Source organism: Acyrthosiphon pisum, chromosome A2 (genome assembly GCF_005508785.2).
Source record: "Acyrthosiphon pisum isolate AL4f chromosome A2, pea_aphid_22Mar2018_4r6ur, whole genome shotgun sequence".
NCBI lineage: Eukaryota > Metazoa > Arthropoda > Insecta > Hemiptera > Aphididae > Acyrthosiphon > Acyrthosiphon pisum.
Window position 1 is genome coordinate 55,960,936 of NC_042495.1, and position 21,417 is coordinate 55,982,352.

At 34.5% G+C, this 21,417-nt stretch overlaps 1 protein-coding gene across 2 annotated transcripts in view; it reads left to right on the top strand.

Annotated features, from left to right (window-relative positions):
- Positions 1–20,090, top strand: part of LOC100161710 (LIM/homeobox protein Lhx2) — a 99,597-nt gene extending 79,507 nt beyond the window's left edge. Inside the window, exons 4-7 of one of the 2 annotated variants that reach the window (XM_001945007.5) lie at positions 10,899–11,169; positions 13,839–13,964; positions 14,267–14,411; positions 17,816–20,090. In XM_001945007.5, the coding sequence (XP_001945042.2) occupies positions 10,899–11,169; positions 13,839–13,964; positions 14,267–14,411; positions 17,816–18,367 (1,094 nt within the window). In that variant the 3' untranslated portion in view covers positions 18,368–20,090. The remainder of the gene's footprint in view (positions 1–10,898; positions 11,170–13,838; positions 13,965–14,266; positions 14,412–17,815) is intronic. The other variant, XM_008185414.3, reaches the window with a different exon arrangement.
- The last annotated feature ends 1,327 nt before the right edge of the window (positions 20,091–21,417 follow it).

Here is a 21,417-nt window from a genome sequence, read left to right on the forward strand (position 1 = left end):
TGTGTTATGGGTTTTGATATGTTTTTGAAAGCACACAGTATGTTTTATTCCGTTTATTAATATATATTATAGCTACACCGGGAATCGAATAGTTTTCTCGAGTTAACCAAACAGACGACAGCGAAACCAATTTATACATATAATACATATATATATATTATACTCTCCTCCGGGGTCCGCGTGCGTCGAACAATATTTGCTCGTCTTTCTTACATGCCACCTCGTTAATCATGTGCGCCCGTCTGTACATTTTCGCAAGTAAACGTTGATAAAGATGAAAAGATATTTGTTCAGGATTATTTGGATCGACGGAAATGGTATATATTATATACATTATGTTGGCCTGTGGGGATGTGGTAACAACTTTTTTTAATAGATCTATAAACGCGATGACCTCAATCGCCGGCGGCGTCTTTTATTTGGTAGTTCTACGAAAATTCGAAATTTCTATATAAATCTGAATAAAACCATTAACCATAATATCGTTTTACAAAATGATCAAACAGGCACGTGTGCAAACATTCACGAGTACCTATATTTAGGTTGTGTAAGTATTATTTGTTTTTGGTACACGTGCACGTGTGATTTAATACATCTCTACGCGATCCAGCTATTAATCCTTTATTTTAAATAATAGTTTCAAAAAAAAAAAAAACACGAAAACATTGCTGGAATATTTGCGTTTCGACACGTAGCCAACAATACTGTGACGATTCCGGGGAAATTTCGAGGACGCGCGACCGATTCAATTTTCTATTCACGGCGCGATGCGCAGTCTGGTGGAAATAAATCGATCTCGCTAAGTTAATAATAATCCGGCAACAACACGCGTCCATTTTTATATATACGACCGTAATGCTATTACGTTATTATGGCCTACAGGCGACGTTTAAATCGATGCGCGAGCATTAGAAGGCAATAAGCTGAATTGAACACAGTGTGCCACTCACTCGGACCCTTATATTATATAGATATATGTATCGAATTATCCTTAGGGAGATGTCCGTTTTCTGCAAACTTCTTCTGTTTTCTTCGAGTTTTTTTTTTTTTTTGAAAAATCGAGTTTTTAGAAAGCGGATGACACCCCGGGGAATCCCCCGTTGAATGGATTATAGGCAGGGCGAAGAAAGTCGGGCGTTCCTCCCCGCTCTAAACGGACAGCGTGCCCGGACACACCTTCCGAATGACAAATAACCTTATAACTGTCGGCCCACAAAACGTTTTTCCGTGTAAAAGCTGACTCCGACTATTACGCTCGTAAGTCATAATGTTTTTGTTTCGGCCCGTGTTGTGGCGGAGTTCGATCAGTGGATGTATGTATATATATATGGTATACGTCCGTTACAGCACACGGTGACTCTAGGGGGCAAAGAATAGCACCTATATAACGAGATACAGTGTCCAGAGAAACGTTAGACCCCGCGAGGAATTTAGAAACTATTGTTGTTTTTTGACAAACAGCCAACTCAACTTTGCCAAACGTTGTGTAATATCGACCAATCATTGTCAACCTATACTCACAGTATTTCATTGTCTCACAAACTCGATTGGACTGTGGAGTAGGTATAGTTCAGATAGTTTGGATCTGACAGCTTTGTTTTTTGAGTGCAACGAACTTTACCTCAATGCGACGCATTATTAAGACGAAATTTATACATCGATCGCTGGCGTCAAAGAATGTATGTAATACTATAATTTACAATTATAATCCGTGTCATCGAACAATCGGAGAGTTAAAGCTTTTTATCAATATATTACATTAGTTTAATAGTATATGTACACAAAAACTTTATAATTAATAGGTATACGCTTTAAAACATTGGCTTAATAATGCTCCTTATTAATATCAACCTGTAATAATAGTAATAAATTCAGATTAACGCTAATTAAATGTATCTAATTTTATACGCAACGTGAACAAAATAAACTTATAGTACGCTGTAAAATTAATAATCTTTCATTTAACTCGCGCAAATATATACAACGGCTGCACAATTTGAAGGTATTTTCTAATGACCTTTACAGCTAAGTGTAAACTATTATAAATTTTACTAATTATTATGCATTTTATTGTTTTAAACTTATGTCTTGATTCGGTATTAAACACCTGAATTAATTAAAACTATATATCTATATAGCATTATACCTATATGTTATAACATATATCTGAGAAGTGTATTTAAATACTAACCATTGTTTACCCCCCTACATAGTATAGCATACGTCCCGGAATTTCTAAGACATAAAAATAATTATTATTCAGATTATATTATTATACACTGAAATATTAAAAATTTGAATGTACCTACTTAAAAGTACCTCAAACTGTTAAAATCAACATTCATGCTATACACAACCTGGAAAAGTAGTGCCGAGTACTCGCTCCCGTCCAACTACCTATATACAGACTAAAATCGAAGTTCAAAACATATATTTAGATTATAATATAGACTATTACATAATATTATAGACATATACCTGTGTATCGTGTATGGCGTTCGTAATTAATTTAGCTGCGACTAATTTTGCAAACGCTGTAGGATATCATATTATTATTATTATTATTTAGCATTGTATTGTGCCATGTGTTTTGAAGACGCTAATTAACTCGTCCGAGAAAATTCATTAACGGACAAAAACGGCTCAGGCCTGTTTATTGTGGAATTAATTACTTGCATATTAAGCAACGGAGTTCTCCGAGTTTGTTTGATTGTTAGTCTGTGAATGTGTGTTTGTGTGTGTGTATCTCTCTCTCTCTCTCTCTCTCACTATTCTCCTCGTCCCTTTCTCTGTCACTCGACTCCCTTATAGAGCGCACGCGATCTCTCCCCCACTCACCGTCTCCTTATTTTCTCATCTGCGTCAGAACCTAGTTTCGATTAATAGTTTAATTACGTGTTCCGTTTGTTCGTGGCTCCGTTGTTTTACGATGGGCAACCCACAATCGCACGCAGGTATTTATATACACGCGAGAGAAAAGGTAGCTGCAGCAGTGAAGCGTAGGAGGGTAGACGAGGCAAACCTCGTTGATTATAATATCGCCCGAGTCCGGCGAATATTGCTTGTTTACCGGCCGAAGGAAGGATAGACCGGGGTATAGTACCCTGTACCTACATAATATATATGTGAAGTCAAAATGCCATTTCGTCTCGCATTCCCTTTCAAAGGCTCGTGCGCGCCCGATCGTAATTATATACGTGCAAAATATGTATACACGCGTGCGCGTGCGTGGATGTGTGTATATGAGTTTAATGCAAACATTGTTAGTGCGACTATATACGGTAGTACGGGGCGAGTGGTGGGCTAAAAAAATAACGAAATACAATTATAAAGGAAAATTTTAATGATGCGGGGGACTTAGGGAGCGTTTTATGTTGTGTGTAGTGTGTACACCACCCGTACATAATGTTTACTTATCTGTACAGCAGTGGCCGTGAGCAATTAAAGTTGGCAACCAATTAGGAGATATATGTGTTTGTTTTAAAACGAGTGTATAGCGGTGGTGGCTTTGACGGCGTAACGAGGGGGAGGGGGTGGGTCGAATGAAGGGATAGGCCACTGCAGACAACTATACTGCGAGTGTCGGTGGGGGGTTTATTTAAATTATACATAGTAGCGCGCCCACGACCGCCCCTGCTTTAGTCGAAAAAGAGAAATTCAGGGAATACGTCGTCGGTAGCGGTGGAAGGGCAGGGGTGGGGACTCAAGTCTTTCTTAATGAGTTGCATCGTTAGCGGAACGCCCGAGCGCTTTCCGCGAGGGTTTTCGACGTTGAAACGGGAAACTGGAGGTTACTTTTCTCTGTTTAATCATTCACCATAATTACACGGGACACCCTGTACATACGGTTTTGATGTTTTCGAGCAGCAGCAGCAGTATTTATGTGTACGTGTGTATAATAAAGGGGAGGGGTACCGCGGTGATAGGAGGACACTGGTTTAATTAAAACGGCGGTGGTGGGCACGCCGCGTGTGCGTTTCGGCGGAGCCACACGCATTTTCGCGAATTGTCGGAATACGCCCACGATTAACCGCCGCCTCGCCAGCATAATATTATTATAAAATTATATCTACCTACTGTGATATACATAATATTTATATTGTGCTTAGTGTTATCTTCCACACGCTGCAGATCAGTTCAGGTGTTTTAACCAATTATCGCAATAGATTGAGATTATATTATAACTCGACACGATCGTCTGTCGACACGCGATCGTTGAATTACAAGTCCTCGTATTCTGATTTAACTGTTATTAGATACACGTTGTTTATAATTACACGACGGGCAAATCGTTTAGCGAAAACTATAATTATTGAGGCATTTAAAGCTATAAAATTTAGGTTGTTTTCTAATCGCGTATATATAAAGGTTAAAGTTAAAGCATATAATATCATAATCACGTGAGTATATTATTGTGTCAAAGTTAGGAATACATTTAATAAATTAATAAAATCATGCGTAGGTATTGATAATTTCCAAACTATTTTCATTAACGTGGTGCGTACGTTCCTGATACTAATTAGGTTAATTGGCGTTATAGTCATATAAAATGTATGCGTATAATGTATATATAATATAGGTATTGGTACCTATATATGGTAAGGAGACCCAGGAGTTATTCGTTGAAAAGGGTGTATACGCATATAATGTAATTATTTCATATTGTACCTCAGTCACGGTATATCTAATAAAATCTAAGATGGGTTGTAAAATATCGTGACTAGGTATATTTTTAAAACCGAGTAATGAATGAAATATTTTAATTAATTAGTGTATATTAATAAAGTATAGCGCTCTTAAATTGAAATCGGGTAAGTGATGGCTGTCGGTGGTAGTTCGTTTGAGTGCACTTAATCTTTGAGAAACGTGTTCAAACCATGTTTGACGAAAGCGGATTGGTTATTCTTTTCCCGTACAGCCCACGATGTCGTGTTTGAGATACCAAAGCTCGTGCTCTAAAAAACTCAGAAATTTCAGATTTCGTCATTTAAAAAAATAAATAAAAAAACAAAAAAATAGAGCGGAGAGTATACATTATACGCAGAGTAATAAAAATCATTATGACGCGCGGCTAATTGTAAAATTATTTTGTACCGAAAACAAAAGCTCCGATTTTAATCCCGGCCATGTTAAACGTCAAAAACCCCTCCGTGAGGTGTTGGAGTGGCGTGCGGGGGTGGGATTTGTTATAATAAAAGGCTTATAATTAACGGACTCTCCGGGGCCCTTTGCCGTCGTTTTAATATAAGCCTGGCCAGTTGACCCGAGCGTCCCGTCTTCCCCTTTCTCCATCCGTTTAATTAAGGTGGCCCTCCAACATATATATAAATATATAGTGGGACGGTGGAAAGGGATGGCAGTTAAAGTTTTCTCGCGCCTTTTCCAATTTTCCATGTGACCCTCACCGCGGTCCCGTCCCGCCCGTCTATATATAATATATATATACGCATGGTATAATAATAAGCCGAGAAAGTAATTTATTTCCACCTCGCCCTCCGCCACCGCCACCACATGCACACTTCACCCCCGAGCCTACCGTCGTCGACACCCCTGCACCCCTCTTTTGTTATTCCTTTTGAGGACAACGATGGAAAAATTGCTTTTAATCCTGGTTCACCCTGCTCCGTCCGCTGTGATTACACCAAGCTTTAATAATAATAATAATAATAATAATAATAACAATATTATAGCGTTTTTTTTTTATTCGTTGTTCACTGACTTCAGATTAAAATAGTTTAATATTAACGCGGTCGGTTTCTTCCTCCGACGGACTGCCGCCACACTCACGCCATCCCGGTCAGATTACTATTATTATTATTATTATCATTATTATTATTATGTGTAATGTGTATAATGTATAGAGATATAAAGCATTATATTTATAATTCTCGAAATAAATTTTGATTATCCACTCACGATTTCTGCGATGGAAGATTTTTCACAGAGGCATGGTGCCGCCCAACGTGTATATATATAATATAGACTATAGAGTACAAAGTTTTGTAAGTTGGTCTAGAAACGTCAAGAGACTCCTGAAAATGGAGAGGAAGTGACTGCGGCTGCGGCTGCGGAGTTAAGTCTATTTTCCAGTTGTCCGGCAGTAATAGCGAATACGTGTAACCTGTCTATTGGGCAGGGAAAAAAGATGGATTTATTCTCGACCGGCCCAAAACCTAAATGGAATCCGAATGTAAAACCTTTTTAGCATTACTATTATAATTTAGTTGGGAGCTTTTATTTTTTATTTTGTTTTGTTTTTACTTCTGATGTAAATATATATATAACATATATTATATGTATACCTATTGTATATATGTATATTTTGGCTATCCTGTCTATTGGGACTTGTCCGTCTTCGTTTACGCAGGAAAAACAAATATAAAACACTCTCCATTATCCTACTGAACCAAAAAAAAAATAGTGGTAAATAAAATATAAATAACAGAGTTGAAACCTTTTTCCGGTGAATTTTTTTTTACGTCCAAAACTTTTCGATTAGCATAAAAAACGCATTAAAATTATTGGAATCGTCACAGTGTGAACAGAAAAAAAAAATCTCATACAGTCGATTATTTGATTTGTGCATTAACGGATTAAAATCAGAAAATTATATTGATACATTTTTTATTATTATTATCGCAGTCTTGTAAAGAGAACTGCAGGTCATATAATATGCAGCAATTATAATGCTTTTATACAATGGTCCATTAGTACTTAGCCGTAGTTTTTATAAATATGATAATATAAATGTATTATACATTTTGGAAATTTGAATCAATAAAAGCAATCATCAAAGTTGTTTTCCTCGTCGTCCTAAAAATATCATAGTAAAGTATATATTTTTATGTAATATGTATAATGCATTTTGCCATCTTGTATACTTGTAAATATATATTTTAAACTTTTCTTACGATTTTTCATTTTTATGATCGTTTAAAAAATGTATTTATATTTTGTAAAATGTCGTTACGTTTAAAATATCTGCGCATGGAAAATTATTTTGTTGTATTTGCATAATTTAAATGCTTATTAAAACGTATGTATATTATATGGTTTATTTAAAACCGGTGTGCTTAATTAAAACTTTTAAGCTTATTCGAGTATAAAAAATAAATGTGATATTATTTTCCTTCTTCGCATCGTTCTCGTTAATATAACGGATTGATTAAAATGTTTTTGTTTTGTACACATAAATTAAAAGTGTCTTAAAATTAAGTTTATTTCGTTACCTAAACATTAATTATTTATCTTTCAATATACCTTTGAAGTGTAAAGGTATTGTATACGCGTAAAGCCAGTATAACGTTTATTTGGTTAGTTATATATTCTGTTACTTTAATCGAACTCTGTTCAAAGTATTACTAACAAATATTGTGCAGAATATTTATAAAATAATTATTTGACACGATTAGGGTTTGATGAATTAAATAATTTCCATCGTAATTTCATAATAATAATAATAATAACCGTCGGAGATGAAAAAAATTGACGACCGCGTAGTTTTTTAACGTACTAGAATCAGAAAAACACAAATAACCACGTTAAATATATATGTATAAGGAAGGATAGAAAGGGACAAGTAACAAAAAAATGATATACGACGTGTTCGTAAAATGTTTGTTTAATTTTAAAACTTTACCATATCACAGATGCCACATCAAAACGTCGGAGAGAGGTGTCTCGACGCGCCCGGTGATGGTGAAATGAAAAAAGTTCTAAGCGCGTTTTATTATTGTATACGTTCTCTTTTTGTACAAAATTAATTTTAATTTTAACAATTTCCGAGCGAAAAAAAATCATTAAAACCGCTTTAGTCTCTTCCCCTCCACATCGCCACGTCGGTTACTCTTTATACCTCGCATGTTCACCGGCTGGTGGTGGCGGTGATGGTAGTGGCCGCGGCGGCGGTGGTTGCAGCGATAGAAGTGGGTGTGCAGGGGCTTCATTTTATTTTTTTGTTAACCTTTCTTTTTAACCGTACTAATTAAATCGGCGGTAGCAGTGACGGTGGGAGAGAAAAAAAGAGAAATAATTAAAGTATATAATTTCCTTCTCTCCGCGAGCTCTTTCGGATTATTAAAAAAAAAAAAACCGACAAAGAATAATACGGTTTAGAAAATGTTTTTCCACGTTTTACCCCTTCAAATCCCAACCCCGAGAGACAAGTGAGGGGGATGAAAAAAAGAAATAAAGAAAGGTAATTAGTTAAAAACTAAGATTAATTACGTCCACGTCGTGACATTCGTTTGCTGCTTGCGGAAGCAACGCAACTACGGAATCCATTTCGTGCCCGGATTGTCCGGCTCCTAAGGGCAGTATAAAACCCCTCGGAAGCTTAATGGAAAGCCACTATTTCGGGCAGGACAGAAATCCTTTTTCTTTTTAACATAATTATATTCTTTTTATTTATTTATTTTAAACGAAGAAAGGGGAGAAAAAATCGCTCGAGACTTATTTTGAAAGAGATATCTCGATCAAAGCGCAATAAAAAGCGATTACATTAACTATATATACAGGTATATACGCGTTCCGTGGCCAGCAGGATTTCATTATTGGTGGAATTCACCGCGGTAAGTGGATTATTATGTTGCCGGCATCAAAATGCCACACGCTCATAATAAGAAAAGACCTTGTAATATTTTAGAATAAATAAATAAAATTATTTATTTTTTTACGTTTTAAAATGCTTTTAGAGACGTCTTATCGATTGATCAAAGTTTTTTCGTTTTATTTAATTCAATTTTTTTTACCGATTCAGCTTACATTCTTTGCTTCCCTGCGAGAGAGACCCACTCACTTAAGTGGTCGTACATTATTCTCGCCGTTTGAATGCATTTTGTATGATTTTTATTATGCTTTATGACAATCGTTGAATAACCTAATACACGGATGAAACGCGTCACATTATTCAAAAGCTCATGGAATTCTTTTTTTATTGTTATTGTATTATTTAAGTGTATTATAAATAATTTTCTAATACTTAACTGTAAACCTGATTACCGGCTACATAATGTACTCAAACATGCACGTATAGATATAATAATATTATGTTTATAAGTTATCAAACATTTATTTAACCAAAAATAATTATTTGTCATGTTTATTTTATTTGTAACGTACTTAAGTGTTATTACTCCATGTACTTGTAATGATAATCGTATTGCAAATTATAAAGTCATTACGCGTGACGTATTATTACTATATAATACGTCTATAATATTATTGTGTGGATAACGTATATGTTATACGCGTTGATAATATGTTAAAAATGTGTAATGAATATTGCCGATATGTAATACTATTACTTTTGTTAGTATTATAATAATGTATAATAAGTATATTGTATATATACGCTACGCTCGACTCGACGACGATTATACTTGAATAATATTACCACGTTGATCGGATCTAAAATTAGCCCGCACACATAAAACGACTGCGGTTGTAAGTAAATGCACTATTGTAAAATAATTTACCGGTAATTTGAATTTTTTTCTGTAATCGATGAAACCGTCCCGTATATTATATATAGTTATATATGTATATATAGTCGGCGAGTATTGGGGGTGGGGAAAAGTCCATTGTAAAACAGCTTTAAGTATTGTCGTGTCTCGCAGGATGTAGTAGTAGTGAAGAAAGCGGAACTTTCATTAAGTCGATTTTGGGATTAAATTGATGGACGGTCGAATGGGTGGAGGGAAGTGGCGAGTAAAATTCATTAAAGTCTGGAGGATGATGTTCGTCGGGCGCAGGAATCGTATGGTATATATATGTATATATCTATACAAATTAAATGAAATTTAAATGAAATAAGTTTAGAGCATCGTTTATGAGAAGTTTAAAATTAAGTTTGAAAAGACGGATGATGCATAATGTAATGGCGTGCAGCGTGTAAGAGAAGGTGGCGGCGGGTGAGCCGCTGTTTTACAAGCGCAGTTCATGGTATTAATTTTTATTAAAAAATAAAAATTAGCCGGCACGTAATTAAAGAGCCCAGACGAAACCTCTACATTGTGTACTTTAATTTGCAATATTTTGTTCGGCAAATTTCAAACAATGTTACTATACGCTACTTTAATTGATATTGCAACAGCGTATATAGTTCATACCGTCGTTTTTTCCTCTTCATTAGTTACAAAAACATCACTGCAAAACAAATTTTAAATTATAATTGTTTATTTTTCCTTTTTTTTTGTAATCTAATCATTTGAAATAAATGCATTTTTTTTTATGTTTTGCTTTACCATTGTCTATTATACAATTTATTTTGCTTTGTAATTTACGGTTATTAAATTATATTAATAAAAAATAAAAAATTATTGACAAATATTATTATTTACTATAAAAACTTCACGCAACACTTTAATCGAGTTAACATATTTTCGAAAACATAAACTACACGTGGCAATTAAATCGATATAATATATAATAATAAATTCTTAGGCCCGTACATTATAATATTATTGAGTGAGTAAATTGAATAAGTTAAATTAATAAAAACCATCATCAACAACAGTAATGCGATGTACACTTTCTAATACTTACATAATTAGTTTTTACAAGTTTCGCCAAACAGACTCAGTGTGCCCCAATTATTCCCCTGATAATTATCTTTCAATAATTTATTAATTAAAACAACTGCCCATCTTAAAATTATTTTACTATCTACGCAAGTACAATTCGACGTATTTTTTTGTATTCAGCGAGTCGATTTGATTCTATATATAAATGTATTTATTAACTTTATATAATATTATTTATGATATACCAAATGATATTCGCGTGGTTGGTATTATTGTTTATGTTTGATAACTCTTACGCCGTATTTTTGAAGAAAAAAAATTGAAAAAAAAAACAATAATTTGTTTTAATACTAATTTTCTCGTTGTCCTTTATAGATCATCAACAAACAAACGGCGGCGTGGTGACCAACGGCGGTACAGTGACCGCGACCACGTTAACTGGTCTGAACGGCAGCACGGCGATGATAGCCAGGGAGTGCGCCAACTGCGGCAAACGCATAACCGAACGGTTCCTGCTCAAGGCTTTGGACCTGTTCTGGCACGAAGACTGCCTCAAATGCGGCTGCTGCGATTGTCGGCTGGGTGAAGTCGGATCCACGTTGTACACCAAAGCCAACCTGATACTCTGCAAAAGGGACTACCTCAGGTAAAGAAACCGAGCCACAGTGATTTATTAATCGTATCGGTTGTGAAATTTAAATAGATGTGACTCTTGCTGGCGCCAAGCTATAATAATACTGTATAGTCGCCGAACTCTGGCGTTATAAAATTGAAAGAAATGGCACGTTCGATATCAATGCGTAATCCCCACTGGTTTTCCAACTCAAAAATTATTTTCTTTCTGATAGTATTTCCTTTCGATATTTGTTGTTCGGTCGCTCTGCAAAACGTTGCTTCGAGTTAATTGTTGTGAATTATTTTCAGGGCTGATTAATCGGGTATTTCCGTAAACGACTGTAAATAAAAAATGTAATTTCTTGTCCCTGTCCACGATGTATACATTATTATACAAACGGACAGAAGTATATTATTATATACTTACTATACATATATATATATATATATACTATAAAAGCTTTACGATGCAACGTAGTCGTATAATTGTTGTGTCGTTGTTCTTCTATATATACGTATGGCGGGGAGGGTAAACGGTGAAATAGGAGGACGAGGAGACGGCGACGCTGGTGAAGGGAAAGGGTTTAATTAGCGCGAATGCCGAATTATCAGCAATGGAAATAAAATAAAAATAAGTCTAGAGGATCGCGTCGAATGGGCGCCGAGTGCGTGGGTGGAGAGACACCTATTCCGGATTCAATTAAATCCGTTTATGAAAGTGATCGCAGAGAGTGGATTTTACGATGGTGGGGGAGAGGGGGAATTTTCTCTCTCACACACTCACTCACTCACTGTCTCTCTCTCCATAGCCCGTCGGCGGCTGTTGAATTTAATTAAAACCGTATGTCGGCCAAAACGCCGCTGCTTGGCCCGGCACAAAAGTCAACTCTCTGCCGCTGACGGAAAACACAATCTGCACGTATATATAAGCACACACACACATATTATCCAGCCAAGTTAATACATATATATATATATATTTAGAAATGGGGCAGGCCGACTGTTTTACTATTATTATACATACATATACCACCACCCCTTTAACTATACCCACACACACAGATGCCAGATACGCACCCCTCGGCGTGTGGACGAGACTTCGTCATTTGGCAAACTTCTCTCTAATGAATGGACACGGACAATGTGTCGTCGTCGTCGCGTTTGGACGACCGAATTAATTTGACGAACGAATAATATCACGTGACCGGTCTCCCAAGACAAAAATATAATAAGACCTTTCGACCAGACATTGATTCCTTTTTTCTACCATACATATTATAGTATGATATTCATCGTATAATTTTCATTTATCGTTTGATAATCAAATTTTAATGCGATAAAATATCATTTTTATCAACATGACAACATATATTATAACAGTCAACAGGAAACGCGAACAATCGTTGAAATTATCTATATTTTTATTTATTTATGCGCCCGTATACATGCATATAATTACAAATTAGAATTTTCTATTGTCGAACTTGCATAATAATGAGCAAATACATGTAATATGTAATATGTATTGTTCTAGTTTTTGTTTTAATATTGAAATACGATTTCTGGTTTTTTTTGTTTGGGAATAAATAAAACGATCGTAAAAATTAGATTATTGATTACTTTTTACATATTTTTCTTCGTATCCAATATCACTTACTCTCTGTATTATAACTCATCGTAGGTATAGCTTTAAAAGCTGTTGATTGGATTTCCTATTCTCGAATCGGTTCGGAAATAGGCTTATTTTGAAATTTGTTAATATGCGTTATAACTTATAACGCCGAAACGACCGGACACATTTTGCTCAGTGTAAATAGAAATTGGTAAAAATTCTAAACCTAATTTCCGGACGTTTCGACTTAGTTAAACAATTTTGTTCTAAAGTATAGTACCCATACAACAAAAACGATGACGACATAATAATATAAAACTGGTATTATAATATATACACATATTATACATGTTATACGTACATTATACATTTGTACATATTATATTATCTTATTATCTGTGTATAGATTATAACGAGATAATACTGGCCGGAGGCATCGACGCACGCGGTCGGTCCGCTTGTGTGTATCAAAAACGCATCTCGTTTCGGCGTCCCGTATAATATTATAACGCGAACATCTGTTGTGCAAAGTGTACCCATAAGGCTATACCTATATAATAATAATGTATTATAGATGTATAATACGTATTATATTGTAGTATATACTATATTATATTATACTGTTATTATAATATTCTGCGCCGAGCCAGAAAGAAGGTGTACCTGTACACACACACACACACACACACACGACACATATTACGCTCGCGTCTAATAATTAAACGTCAAAAATCCATTAAATCAGTTTATCAGTATGTTTTAACTTATAATGTACCTATACACATAATATAATATAGTATGGGCGCCGAGAAAAACGAACGGTTTATATAATATCGGCTATATTATAATTATTATTACCTATATTATTCGAACAAATTTTTATCCTAAATTTATATATCCCGTTTTCTCGCACTCACCCCGACCAGCCACACCGGGGTTTTGAGTAACGGACACACACACGCGCGCGCGTAGGTATAAAGAGTACAAGAGTATGTGCGTTTTATTTTACACGGACAAAACCCACCGCCGTCGCACTTAATCGCCGACACGATATTATAATATTCATGTAAGGCTAATGTAATTTTCAGGTTATTCGGAGCGACCGGCAATTGCGCGGCGTGCAACAAGGTAATACCGGCGTTCGAGATGGTGATGAGGGCCAAAAACAACGTCTACCACTTAGAGTGTTTCGCGTGTCAACAGTGTAATCATAGGTAAAAAAAAACGGAACAATAATAAATTATAAATATATATAGGTACGCGTTGTGTATAATGTATAATATACTAATATATAATATTATCGCGTATACTATACACGGCTTAAAATATAAGCCATGTACATATTGTGTTGTACGACGCGACGGCGTTATTATACATTATGACACTCGCGGTCGTATCGCGTCTGCCCGCTCGTATATCGGGCGTGTCGAGACGATACGAAACGTTTTGCACATTAGTTACGCACACACTTAATATATATTATATTAAAAACGTTCACATGGTCGTGTGTCTGCAGGTTTTGCGTGGGCGATCGTTTCTACCTGTGCGAGAACAAGATCCTGTGCGAATACGACTACGAAGAACGGCTGGTGTTCGCCAACATGGCCACGTACAACTCGTCCAGTCTGGCGCACATAAGAAGGCAAGTCAGTAGATTACAGGTAGGACATCCGATGGGGCAGCCCTATACTCGCACCACACCGTAACACAACATATCCACACACACACACACACACACACACACAACCCAGCACTTATAACGCTGACTTACGTACCAAAGGTCTAAATATGTACGACTATACGAGTAAATCTAGTGCTTTGTTTAAGGGGGTGGTTCACACGAGTCAACTTCGTGCTTTTTATGCGAGTTTCTACTTTCCTTTGATTTGTAAAAATAATTCATAATATTTTCAAATTATATTTATCTTATTAATTAATCTTTAATAATTAGTGGATATTTAACTAAAATACTAGTCATTTCAGATTTTAGGCACAAGGGCTATAAAAAAATATGTTATCGTTGCCTTCTTAATTGTTATGTGATAAGTATGTTATAATACAACATACAATTTTTCCATAGGTCAGCCAAATTTGTTAACACAGCATTTTGCATTATATATAGGTTCTATAATATTATGTTTATGCTATTATGGTATATGTACCTACCTGACCTATAATTCTTTGTAATTCTTAGCAATCACGCAATATCCACAAAGACCACTCTATGCCGTCCCAGTCAAAATTATAAATTTTATATTTTAAACGCAAAAAACTATCGTCATAGTGCCATATGCTAGATCGTTCAAATTCGTTAATTTTCAACTTTGCTTTTATACACACACATACACCCACTGACTAGTGACTCGTAAGATAATTTGTTTATATAATATGTATTTACATAACCGTTTGATTTGTGATGTGGTGTCACTACAGATTAGGTGTCACTGTGTCAGTGGTAAATAGGAAGTAAGTAATAGTTACCTTTATTTATTTATTAAGTTCGACGACGTGTTTTTGTATGAAGTCGACGAGAGAGCACGTCCCAATAGAATAACTTCGTTCCGCAACAGTTTTCACCAACGAACCACGATTATATTATATACGACATCATCTATACTCTACAAGATTCTTCACCAAACATGCTCATTGCTCACCCCCATTTTTTCCTACCTAACGAATTTCTCCGAATACTGATTTTTTAAATTTTAAGGTATACTTCTATTCTAAGTATTTTCAAGCACAAAGTTTTATTAATATCGTTTAACGGGCGTCATATGGTAATACAAATTTATTTTTTTCAACCAGAACCAAATTTTTTACCGTGAATTGTTAAGCCGGTGTTATTTTTTAAAATGTTTAAGTATCTAAATCAACATTTCTGGAAAATAGTTTCTAAGTTATTAAAATGTATAACTAAGGATAAGTCTTAAAAAAATATTTGAGAAAAAATAGGTTTAGGTTTGTTATTTAATCTAGAACTTATATACTTATTATACTCAGACAATGTTTACAAATTATTAAGTGTTAATAGATTAATATTAACTACTATAATTATTTTTAAATAATCATAGCCCCATATTACATACATATATATATTTAATATTATATATTATTACCGTGGATCTACCATCTATATTACATTACCATTATTAGTGCGCAAAGTTAAATAACTCAAAACGTATTACTCGTTAAAACTTCTGTTTATAGATACAGTAAATTTTCAAAAGTCATCTGCGCTTAACAATCTCCAAGGAAAAAGGTTGATTCTAATTTTAAAAAGCTGGTAAAGCAGGGCACTTTTAAAAAATCTAATTGTTTAATATTTGAATATAAATTATTATGGTACTTAAATTTACTTAAATTTTCAAAAATAAAAATTTGAATAAATGTATTACTAAAAGAAAAAGATAAGATACTATATGTTGAAATCAAAGCACTCCTTCTGGTAGAAATTTTGTATACAGGATAAAAAAAAATGAAAATAAACACCATTGTAAAACCACAAGCTTCCTTGCTCCGCTCAGAATCTAAAATGGAGCTGAGCATGCTCGGCGAATCACTCTGTATAAGCTTGTATTATTGACATGCGTTATAATTTATGTATACGCGTACATTGCCTGTATTGGTGGAAATAAATGATAATCGTACGCCTCCGTCACAATAAAAGTATAAAACTACACGATGTATTTAGACGACGACTGTGTTTCAATTTAAAATTTTATGATCCTACATTAATAATTGCGATAGCTAGAGTACTCACAAAACTGACAGGCACATTTATGCGTGTGTAATATAAATGGAACTTTCTGACTCTGGATATATCATAAAAAATGCATCGTATAACATATAAAACAACAACTTTTTTACCATTATAGTGTGTATGGCGTACGTATATGTACCCGAATGTGCACATTACTTATCAACATAAAAACGTTTAAATGCAAAGGTTTTTAAAGTATTCCGTAGGGCGAATAAATTCAAAAACTGCATGCATCATAGAAGAGCTATAAGAAATTGTACTCTTAGCTTTCCTATTAAGTTCTCGATGGTGTATTAAATATGAAAAATTATTATTTGTTTTATAATAATTAAAAATTCTGCTTAATTGCTAAAAGCCACTTAAAATAAAAAAATGAAATGACGGCATAAAAAATATTCAGTAGGTAATTATATAAAATTGAACTTTAAATTTCAGTTATTAAAAAATTAATAATTAAAATATTCCCACTAACTAGCTAGGTACTCATGAATCGATTCATTATAATATAAATTAATACGTAAATTGGTATAATGAGGATTGATTATTTTTTACTGATGCGAGGATTAATTTTATGTATATAAAAAATAACACTATTGATAAAATGCGTGTATTGTTCAAAATTAAAATTAATTCTTTACCCAGTATTTCCTGTAATGTCATTGACTCATGATAAAGGTATTCAATTTTATAATATATTTTTACTAAAAAATATAAAAATGTAATATTCCGTTTGAGGAAACATTATATTATTATTATTGCGTAGACAATAATAATATCGTTTCGATCGACGCTATTGTTTGTTACTGAATTGTATTAAAATAGTGGCCTATAGAGAAACCATTCAATTTCAGTTCAGAAGACGTCGTCAAAAAGTTTACTTATAAGTATTATTAGCTAACGCCTGAGTTATAATACATATACGTGAGTTTCGCAAATTCACATAAGACATCTTGACATACTGACATACTCATAATGTACACACACACACACACACACACACACACAAACCTAATCAGGAAAAAATCACTAATAATTTTCTTTAAAACTGAACAGTAAAAAAGGGAATTAAACGCCATTTTGCTCGCGTACGTAGTATTATATACGCTGGGCGAGGTTTCCTGTCAATCGATAGACAATTTTTCGTAAGATACATCTTGATATTCCAATCAAAAGATTTAATCGGCGTTTTCCAGTCAATCGATTGATATAACTATATGTCTAAATACGTCTATTATTATACTACATAGTACTAATACGATCACTGACATGCCCTTTAACTCCGATTTTTTTATTTTGTTATTTAAGCAGCCAGCGGCAAACGAACACGCCCACGCAGCAGCAGCAACAGCAGGAGACGTTGTAGGACCGACCGACGAGGTGGACCGGTGCAGAGCCACCTCGGTCGAGCAACAGCAACAGCAGCAGCAGCAACGACGACCACTACCACCGTACGACACCGCCACCATCGGTTACAGCGGCGCAACAGCATCACCAGCATCGGGTCAGCAGCAACAACATCTACACCAACAACAACAACAGCAGCAGCATCAACAACATCATGGGCAGCAACACCAACATATGCAACAACACCACCAGTTCCTGTCTACAGCAGCCGGTGCTACGGTGCTCTCTGCACATCAATCGACGGTCGTCGTGGGAGGTGGAGGAGGAGCTGGAGGAGGTGGAGGCGGAGGTGGAGGTGGACGAGTTGACGACGGGTCGAGTGGCTACGGCAGTCCGGACTCCGAGACCGGCATCGAACCGTCCACGGCCGCAGCCGCCGCCGCCGCAGCTGCCGCTAACATCGGTGGTGCGATCATCGCGTCTTCGGCCACCGCGGCACCGCCGGTACAATAATGCCACCGTTATGCCACAGATTCCGACTGCGGTATACACCTACGGACCTCGGTAACCGCGGTGTTTCCCCTCCTACAACCGATGAAAGCGTAGTTTTTGTTCTAACAATATTTACACGTCATCTCGTATTGCGCCCAACACTTGCAGAGTCACAGATGACATGCGTCATGCGCGAAAAAAGTCCTTCTACAATATTTATTGTGTGTCACTCCATCTTTTCGCGCCCGACGACGACCGAATTCTGTTGCAAACGTTTAGTCGTCATCGCGTTACGCCCCCCGCATACGATGATAATATTAAAATAACTATTGTTGGTACCTAATATTTTATACCTTCTACATATTATAATATTATTCTATGATCATGATTGTCGATGATTCGTACGCCGTATCGTTCTAGTCTTAAACGATGCCAAATTTACCCACACACACATATATATATATAAATATATGTATATACTATACACCTATTGAGTATATTATATTATTATGGATGTTGATTTTTTTTTCATTTAATTTTGTTTATTTGTTTTGTTATTATTATTATTATTATTATTATTATTAATTATATTATATAGGTATACTTGATGATAAAAAACAATTGATGTAGTTACAATGAATCTGTTGCACATGTGAAAACAATAGGAGTTCTATACGAAAATATATTATAAAAGTTCGATGTCACCATAACAATATAACAATAATGTATCTACTTTATATTAGACATCACGGTCACACATCCGACTGGCATATACAACGCCGTTAATTTCCGTGTGTAATCCGTTAAATCCTGTAAAAACTTTTTAAAAACAATTCGAGTCGTTCTAAAATAACCTCGTCGTGGTTGATTTTTTGAGCTAAAATATCGTTCACTCTTTTTCGGTTGTCCATATTATATTATATATACCTACGAATACTTTCCCTCAAATACATAATATTTAACAAATCACGCGTTTTGTACATAACACGATAGGTACATTCGATTATTTAGGTTTATAATATTGACCGACATCAAAACTTTCAGTATTATAATATCTTAAAAATACAAAACAAAATAATAACCGTGTACATTTTCAAATGCTCAAATTTTAACAATACGCTCACGGGCAGAGACGTTTTTATTATTTTACATTGTTATTAAATGTTTTATTCATAATACATAATACGAGTATTCGAGCTGTGTTTGAGGGATTATTGTTAATGTAAATTATTATTATTTATTTATTATAAATGGATAAATTTCGTGACCCGTATCGATATATATATATTTTTTTTTTAAATAATTAAATAAGCGTTTATACCATTTCCTATTGGGATTTCCCCTATCCCTACCCTCTACGAATCGTGTATATATATATTAATCATTATGATTACTATTTTGTGTATAAACGTTTTACCGGACTAGTATGTTTTAGTTGTTTTTTTTTTTTTTAATTTTTAATGTATTAAGTTATTACACATAATGTTTAATTATTGGTACTTGTTGTTTAGTATACAAAATATTACGATTTCCTGACAAAAAAAAAAATTAAATTTCACTACTAAAAAGCGTCCATTTACTTAACATTGTAAAGAACAAAAGATATAATGAGATGATGATATCATACTATTAATCAATAATTATCTTTTGCTGCAGTTTACAGCTTTTTAATATTTTAAATGTAACATATCCGTTCAGATGTTGTATACGATTGTTGGGATAAAATAAAATCTGATCTCAGAAATATTTGTTTTTATTTTACACATAAATATAATATGTGTATACCTACGATAAGTATATTTACGAACTATTTTCCAATCGTGTAGTATCGACAACATACTACATAGGTAGTGACTAGTGAACATAATGCGTTGTCATTGACTAAATAAAAAATTTTAATTTATCAAAATGTAATATAATATTATTATTGTTTCAGTCTTATAATCACGTGGAAGTGAATATCATAATTTTGTGAATAAATCAAATCTATACGGTCATTTTTTTTTGTCAAGTAAACAAAATAGCTTGAATTTAAAAAAACACGTTGTCGTTTCGACCATGAATCAAACTGAAAAAAATCATAATTGTTCCATATGCGATAGTGAGAATCTTGTTGGTTATTATAATAATTATTTGCGTACAGCATCTTACTATCTAACAATACCAACATTCAGAACAATACTTTTCGATTAAAATTATTTGTCAACTCATTACAAAAATACGATCGTTGTAATATTAAATCGTATTTTATTTATTTTATTTTATTTTACATATAAACAGGCTTGCGCCCAGGTAAAAAGGGTACATATAATATAATAATATAACAATATACTCAATATAACAAATCATAAAGACTATTAAATAACAAAAATAAACTAAATTAACTTATAAACTAAGGAAGTGGGGGTCCTCATTTGCTATTCTCATCATGCGATTTATAGGTTCATTAGACATGTAATTAGTTGAACAGATAGGGGCGTGAAATGGAATCAAATTGCGAGTAAAACGCGAAGGCACTCTAAAAATAACTTGCGAGAGAAGTGTTGGAGGGTCGATATCCGAAGAAATAAGTTTAGTGAGGAAGGAAGTGTTTTGAGAATATCGACGGTCAGCTAATGTGGATAAGGTGAGTTTAGATAAGACAAGGGAATAGTCGTGTGGAGGGCAAGAAATTTCTAAAGTATAACCTGCATAATTGAGGAATTTCCTTTGGACGCCTTCAAGTTTACGACACAAATCACTACAATGCGGATCTCAAACCACTGAACTATATTCAAGAATCGGTCGGACGAGAGTGCAATAAAGAGATTTGAGTTGGTTAGTAAATTTAAACTCAATCGAAACTCTCCTAATGAACCCAAGTAACTCATAGGCTTTACATGTAATGCTAGTTATAATATGTGAGCGTGGAGAAAGGGAAGGAGTGAATATAAAGCCTAAGTCACGTATAGAGTCAACAGATGAAACTCTAACTCCATTTATTAAATAGGTATTGATTATAGGAGACCGAGTTCTGGTGAAAGACATCGAACGGCATTTAACAATATTGAGAGTTAGGCCTAGGGATTCAC